The sequence below is a fragment of the Mytilus galloprovincialis genome, chromosome 7 (genome assembly GCF_965363235.1).
Source record: "Mytilus galloprovincialis chromosome 7, xbMytGall1.hap1.1, whole genome shotgun sequence".
Taxonomy (NCBI): domain Eukaryota; kingdom Metazoa; phylum Mollusca; class Bivalvia; order Mytilida; family Mytilidae; genus Mytilus; species Mytilus galloprovincialis.
The window spans coordinates 78,448,614-78,456,398 of NC_134844.1; the positions used below are offsets into that span (position 1 = coordinate 78,448,614).

General features: G+C 32.3%; 1 protein-coding gene across 1 annotated transcript; it reads right to left on the minus strand.

The window, feature by feature from the left end:
• Positions 1-2,097: 2,097 nt before the first annotated feature.
• On the minus strand, positions 2,098-7,470 carry LOC143081982 (uncharacterized). The gene is made up of 2 exons (XM_076257591.1): positions 7,387-7,470; positions 2,098-3,890 (listed from the first exon to the last, which is right to left on the minus strand). Exon 2 carries the CDS (start codon positions 3,877-3,879, stop codon positions 2,191-2,193), a length of 1,689 nt encoding a protein of 562 aa, XP_076113706.1. The 5' UTR covers positions 3,880-3,890; positions 7,387-7,470; the 3' UTR covers positions 2,098-2,190.
• Positions 7,471-7,785: the final 315 nt, after the last annotated feature.

The following is a 7,785-nucleotide window of genomic DNA, read 5'->3' on the forward strand; positions in this document are numbered from 1 at the left end:
TGCACCAGTTGTATATAACGACCAAGAAGTAGAATGTAACATCTTATTTGACGAGGGAGCACAGTGTTCTTTTATAACTCAGAAATTAGCTGATCAATTAGAAATAAAACCCACAGAAAAAGTAAGCATTCAACTGTCTGCGTTCGGAGATTTATCTCAGAAAGTTCGTAACTTAGACACTGCAACAATACAACTACAGACCGACATAGGAGAAAAGGTGCATATTAATACACTCATTGTTCCAGAAATTGCCGTCCCAATTAAGAACAATATTTCCCTGACTACAAGGAGCTTGCCACACTTAAGAGAACTTAAACTTGCACATTCTATGCAAAGTACAGAACGTTTCGTAATTGACTTTCTCATAGGCGCCGACCACTATTGGGACATTCTCGAGGACAAAGTAATTAGAGGAAACGGACCCACCGCTGTTCAGTCAAAGATCGGATATCTATTATCAGGACCGATCAATAGAAACACCAACCAGCCATCAACAGTTCTTGTAAACGTCATCGCACACAAGAACACAACTATTGATAACGAGAAAGGCAATTCCACAGAAGGGTTGTCTCAGAAACATAACCATCAAGATGATGTACCTTCAGGTATGATCGTTACCAAAAGAAGACCCTTTGAGGAAAACATCCAAGGAAGTGACTATCTACCAAGACCGCCCGAACGAACACACCCTCAACTGGTGGAGTCAAGAAGCCACATAGATACAGGACAGAAACTTATAATGAAAGAAATTTACAGCTGAGCCTGAAATTACCGTGTGTGCTAGAAGGAACATCCATGAATGGACTAAAAGATAAACTGTAATTGTGTTCAGTCAAGGTTAAGGAACTAGATTATTTTATTTGAGATGGACATTAATTTTAAATTATTTATCTGTATTGTGAATTTTACATTTGTTTAATTGTCGTTACATATTTCACTTTTGTCGGCCCCCAGAATGTCGGAAAATACGCGAAGTACTAACATTACGTTATGGTAACGTTGCTACCATAACGCTATACTGTGTGACGTTATATTATATGCAGTAGCTATCACAACGATTAACATATAGAAAACACAACGCATGATTTATTTAGATTATTCAACACCCCTATCGTGACGTATCAAATTTGACAAATTACTTAATTTATCTTTGTACAAAAATGAGCAACATGACGGTTGCCATTTAGATGTTGTTGAGCATTTTTGCAGCATTTTGTTGGTGGGGTTCGTCATGCTCGATATACATACAATATATATAGATGCATGTCAACTGAAAAACAGCCATCCGTGTGTTAATTTTAAAAACATCATAGAGCGTTTACTTTTCTCACTGCACAATTAATAATTTCTCCATCGACAGCTTTGATTCCTTTGCAATATCACTTAGCCAAAAAAATAACTTATGATATTGATGGTTAATCAAATAAATGTTGTTGTTTAGTTGTAAAATTGATTTCGTCCCTCCGAAAGATTTCCTTTATGGTGCATAAAACCAACTGGCTCTCATTTTTCTTCTATTTCACATCTGCCCGTTAAATACCCTTGCTTATTTCCAGTGTGGATGTACATGTTAGATATAAAATGTCATAATAAACAGCAAGCGTCTAAATTGGCAATGTAGTTGATTATTTCAACTAAGACGAATAACTAGTGGCACTCAAATCAAAACAATAAGAAGGTCAAATCATACAACGAGTAAATGAACATCAAAATACAAAAACAAATCAAGTTAGTGTTTTGAATAATTCAGCTTTTCAAATTAACAGTGAATCAACAGAACTATTAAGATAACAAATAATATTTCATGATAAGGTGATATAAATCTTAATGTATTATACAAGCAAACAATTTGAATACAATATTCGAAGATTAATGTATTAAATCCAACATTCATCATACAGATAACAATATGTGTCCTAAAACTTATGCTCACAGGTTGTCGTTTTCAATAGTGATATAAATACCTGGTAGTAAATGTAGTGTCCAAATATATTTTTGTGTTAATATTCCATGATGTTAGGATGAAAAACTATTAGGTACGGATAACATGGTTTCCAATTCAAATATTAAAACACAATCCTTCACTGATCACTTGGTAATTTATTAATTTACCATATGTTTTATTGTGTCAAATTATACATAACATATTTCTTTTAAACTTAAAAAATTCAATGAAATAACTAAGTTCATTTAAACAAAAGTAAACATCATTGCAGTATTCTGATAATTTGCAACAAGTAGCTGATTTGTACTTCTATCATAATTAAGAGATTGAGGGCTAGACAGACCATCAGTTGATGTGAGTATTTCTTTGTGTTGTTGTCCATCAGCAGATATATCTACCACATTGTTTGATGAGTTCCCAACTACGTATACATTACCACCATTGTCGACAGATATACCACATGGTCCCCTAAGAATTTTGTCCTTAAATGTCCATTGTGCAGCACCCTGTAACCCATAACATATCACGGTGTCGGTGTTGTTATTTGTATGGTAAATGTTTTCACCAAAATGTGCAACGTAACAATATGGTGGCAATTCTACGCAGACTATTTCATTTGTTGAGTTGTTGTACGGATCGATCAATTGTATTCCTTTTCCAGCTGCAGCACAAATTAATTGTTTATCTCTCACAGCTATGCCATAACAATAACTATCAAGTGGTATTTTCTTTTTTATATTTTTGTTTTGTATGTCGATGATTGTAATGCATTGTCTCTCTGACTCTCCGGATGATACAGCTAATGTGTTGTCCTCACTGATGTACGCTATGTCAAATGCCCATGTTGGTGTTTTAACTTCAAAATCTTTTGAGCCGTCAGTTTTGAATATTTTTACAATTTTCGAATCCAAAAACGTAAACGCCATTCTTCCATCTGGTAACAAACAACAACCCGTGGTATAATTTCCTTTGATATCCACATTTTTATGTAGCTTTATATTGATACCTTCGACTGACCTATTTGAGACTCGTGGTACCAACATTTGGGCTTGTTTGTTTTTCTTCCTTGACAGGATAACATTACATGGTTTCCTCTCAATCTTGACGTCTCCAAATTCCTGGATATCTGTCACGAATTTGTGTAAGACGGCACTGGGATGAAATGACAATTCCAAATTTTGTAAGTTGTCTTTTTCGACTACCGATTGTAGGAATTTATCATTGCAGGAAACTTCATTTTCAAATTGTTTTACAGAGAAAAACATTTGAAGATCTGTTGCGTGTTGTTTGATTTTTTTTACATTTTTCTGGTGTTCAGAAATTTCGGCTCTCTTTCCATCTAATAAGGCAAGCAATTGTCTTATTTTGTCTGTTTCTTTTTTTTCAAATGAATTCAATGTTTCTATTATGGCATTCTGTATTTTGTCCAAATGGTTGTTGATTTTGGCCCGTGTTTCCTTGATTTCCTTTTCAATATGCTGCTTTTTCTCGGATATTGACTTTATGTTGTTTTCTCGATTCTGACAAATTATCTCTACATTTTCTGCCATTTCTGATAACGACTGTTCAATTTCATTTAAAAACTCCGATGTTTTGGCTTTGTCGATGATGTTGGTTAATCTGACAAAGTCTCGGCAATCGATGTGATCTTCTACGACACAACCACCACAGCAGGGACATTCATGCTTTCTACAGTAAATTGTGTACTTCTCATTATGTTTATCACAGTTTTCGGTGATTTTTTTAACATTACTTGGTAATTCCTGATATTCGGTTATCGGCACGGTATTATGGTTTCGGGATGCTTTAGAAGCAGTATGATGTTTAAGGCATTGTGGACATAATCCTTCTTCACATTCTGTGCACCAGACTATGGATGGTTTGGTAATATGCTGGATATCACATGGACCGCAAGGAGATATTGATGATGCCATTGTTAATACAGCTAAAAATAAAAGGAATTTGTTTAGGGATAGTTATTTTGAGATTCCTCACTATTTATAACCGTACGTATACTTGCTAAAAGATGATGATTTGAACCGGGATACATGACTCTAGAAATACAAATAGCTACTGACAAACATTTCTCGACAAAACATATATATTTCTTTATAGAAATGTCATCAGCGACACGAAATATGTTGTGTTTTATTTACTTTGACCTCCTGTATTTTTATACAGTTGGCACAATTCAGTATTACATTACATTTTTTTCTAAAACATGGAATGAAAATTTTATATTTTTTTGGTAATTTGTTTATTTTTGACATAAAGACAGAAAACAATCAAACAGGATTACACACATGTACAGTTTAAAATATGGTCTTAAAGATATTATCATATTACTTCAACTATAAATAGCAAGACATAAATCAAAATATAAAATATAATTATAATTGTTGTACTAGTTATGAAATATTTAAATCACCTAGGACATATTGTAATGGCAAACATGTTTTTATCTATATATTCATTTTGTGGAGGCGATAAGAAATTCACTGTATGTTGTTCTATTCTTATACAGTATTTCAAATATGCAAGACTACCTTTCACAGAAGGTTTTTCTCCTGAAGTTTTACAGCTATAAATACAAATTTCTAAAATCAACATTATATGTTGTACAACATTATATGGGTAAAAAATTTCCCCAATACCAAATTAAATTTAACATCTATTGCCTCTATATATTTAAGGCTAAAACCACATTTTAATAATAAATGTTTAAGTGCTATACAAATATTTTTGAAAATTATCTTGTAGGTCTTGATTTTTGTTCTGTCTGACCATAAGTATCGTATTTTTTTTTTAAAGTTTTATCGTGAATCTAGTCCTATTCCATTTTAAGATACATAATGAATGATGTGTTGTCAATAAGTTCAACCTTTGCGATTATAAATTTAGAGGAGGTTTTTAGCACAAATTCTCACTGTTACAAGTGCAAAAAATGATGATCATATCTAAATTACATATAAAGGTGCATGAAATTGATAACTTTAAAATGTGGCTATAAATGTTTAACAACACGTGGGATATACCTCTGCTACGATGATATCATCAGCTAAGTAGTCAGAGCTCCGGTACTTTGGTACATGATTTGTTATAAAACTTTGTAAAATAATTCGTCTATTGAAGTTTAAAACAAACTAAGGTATCAACTCAGTCATTTTGTTATTATTTGTCTCACAAGTATTCGGCTTAGAGTGTTCTGAGTGAAGGTTTAATCCTGAAAAGCGCTTCGGAAGCTTTAAAACGTGTTGATTTATAAAAAAAAAATAGCACCGTATCTCTGATGATGGGATACCATTGTTATGTTTCATAAAAAAATATTTAAAAAAAATACTGAACTCCGAGGAAAATTTAATCGGAAAGTCCCTAATCAAATGGCAAAATCAAATGACAAAACACATAAAAGGAATGGACAATAACTGTCATATTCATGACTTGGCACAGGCATTTTTCAAATGTAGAAAAAGGAAGATTGAACCTGCTTTTATAGCGCTAAACCTCTCACTTGTATAGCAGTTGTATAAAATACTGTACTTAAATAATCCGTTTATAAATATCTCCTTCGGAAAAAGTTGATTTAAGATACATTTGACTATTTATAGGCCACCTGTAGTGACATAGCCGTGAAATATTGGGCTTTGAGCGTTCCTGGTGAAGTCGGATCCAGAAAATGGTTCAGGAGCAATTTGAAACGTGTTAATTTTTTTTTGGCAGAGTTGCATGTTTGAGTTCAGATGATAAACGTGTAATCATCAGGTTGCGCTGTTACAAATCAATGATTTTAAGTTTGGAATGTGAAAATAACAGAGTTACATAAAACAGGTACAAACAATTTGAGAATTCAAGAGTGGAATTATGTCTTTTCATTAAATGATGGTATATAAATTTCACGTCCTAGACATACAATAAATCTATCTTTATGAAAGATTGAATTGAAAAAAAATATTATTGTATAAACTGTCTATTTCTTTTTGTATTAAATTAGGCAATAGATGTTGTTTTACCAGTGGTTTAATTATACATTTTCTTTAATTTTTTTGATTATTAAACATGTAATAAATCTTGCTTTATCAGTGGTTTATTCATACATTTATATTTGTTTAAATTTAGATTTATTTTGTATTAAACATATCATAATAGATATAGGAAGATGTGGTGTGAGTGCCAATGAGACAACTCTCCATACAAATAACAATTTAAAAAGTAAACCATTATAGGTTAAAGTACGGCCTTCAACACGGAGCCTTAGCTCACACCGAACAACAAGCTATAAAGGGCCCCAAAATTACTAGTGTAAAACCATAAATCTACTTTTACGAGAAGTTTAATTAAACAATTTCATTTTCTTTAATTTAAAATTTATTTTGTATTAAACATGTACTACATGTACTAAATCTACTTTTACGAAACGTGAAACCGAATACTTAAAATTTATTAAAATTAAACCGTTCACAAAATATTGATTATTTTTAACTTAAATTTAAGACTGTTAGTTTAATCAATTTTAACAAATTTTTAGACTCGTTAAAATGCATTATTGCATGCAGTGTAAAGTATTGAGTGTTCGATATATGATGCGGTTTATTAAAACCCGACTTGTTAGTTATGCTTTTAAGAAGCGTGTCACATGATGACACTATGTAGATGTTCATGCTTTACTGTTTTAGGATTGAAGGACACGATCAACATTTGATACGTCTGCGCTTCATATATGGATTTAAAACCCGACTTGTGAGTTATGCTTTTTGAAGCGTGTAACATGATGACACTTAGTAGATGTTAATGCTATATGTTTTAGACTGAAGGACACGATGTACATTGCATACGTCAGGTCCTTAAAGTCTACGCATCGTATATGTTTGTATTAATTTCGATGTGTACAAATGCACAAACTATGGCAGACAATAAATCTGAAATAAAATGTGTTTTGGTTGAGATAATGATTATCTCCCTTGCATTGGAACTTGGAAAAAAAATTTCATAACAATAAAAATAAACAATGTAATCTTAATAAGATGTATTGATAAATATACACATTATAATTGATAGCTTACCGACAATTGGTACCGTTAGTTTTGTTACTACCACTGGGTCGATGCCTCGCTGGTGGACTATTAGTCCCCGAGGGTATCACCAACCCAGTAGCCAGTACTTCGGTACTGGCATGAAAATACGGATTTTTTGTGTTATTAAAATTTACTGTTACAAAATGATAGAAATTATTATAAATTAAGGAATGTATCTCCCTCATGCAAAGCTCTGATTCCTTTCACGGATTTGGCTATACTTTTTGGACCTTTTGGATTATAGCTCTTCATCTTTTATATAAGCTTTGGATTTGAAATATTTTGGCCACGAGCATCACTGAAGAGACATGTATTGTCGAAATGCGCATCTGGTGCAAGAAAATTGGTACCGTTAATTTTGTTACCTACTTTGAATATCACTCCGTCACTCAAGTGGATAGAATTAGTATGTATTTATTTTTGTTTGATGATCCGCCCAACAGGAAGGTAAATAACCGTATTGATAATTATATCAGGTGACTTCCGACGATTTGGAAGTGTATAGTTATATATAGATACCAAGTTATAATGGCGGTATATTTAAAAAGAAGTATTGACAAAATCTCTATACTTGCACTTGGTTAATTTAATCATATAATCACAATTTTCTACATAAGAAAATGCCTGTACCAAGTCAGGAATATGACAGTTGTTGTCCATTCGTTTGATGTGTTTTATCTTTTGATTTTGTCATATGATTAGGGACTTTCCGTTTTGAATTTTGCTCGGAGTTCAGTATTTTTGTGATTTTACTTTTTTTGTTTGCAG

Excerpts from the sequence above, each read along its gene's own strand:
- LOC143081982 (XM_076257591.1), bottom strand. The coding sequence starts at position 3,879 with ATGGCATCATCAATATCTCCTTGCGGTCCATGTGATATCCAGCATATT.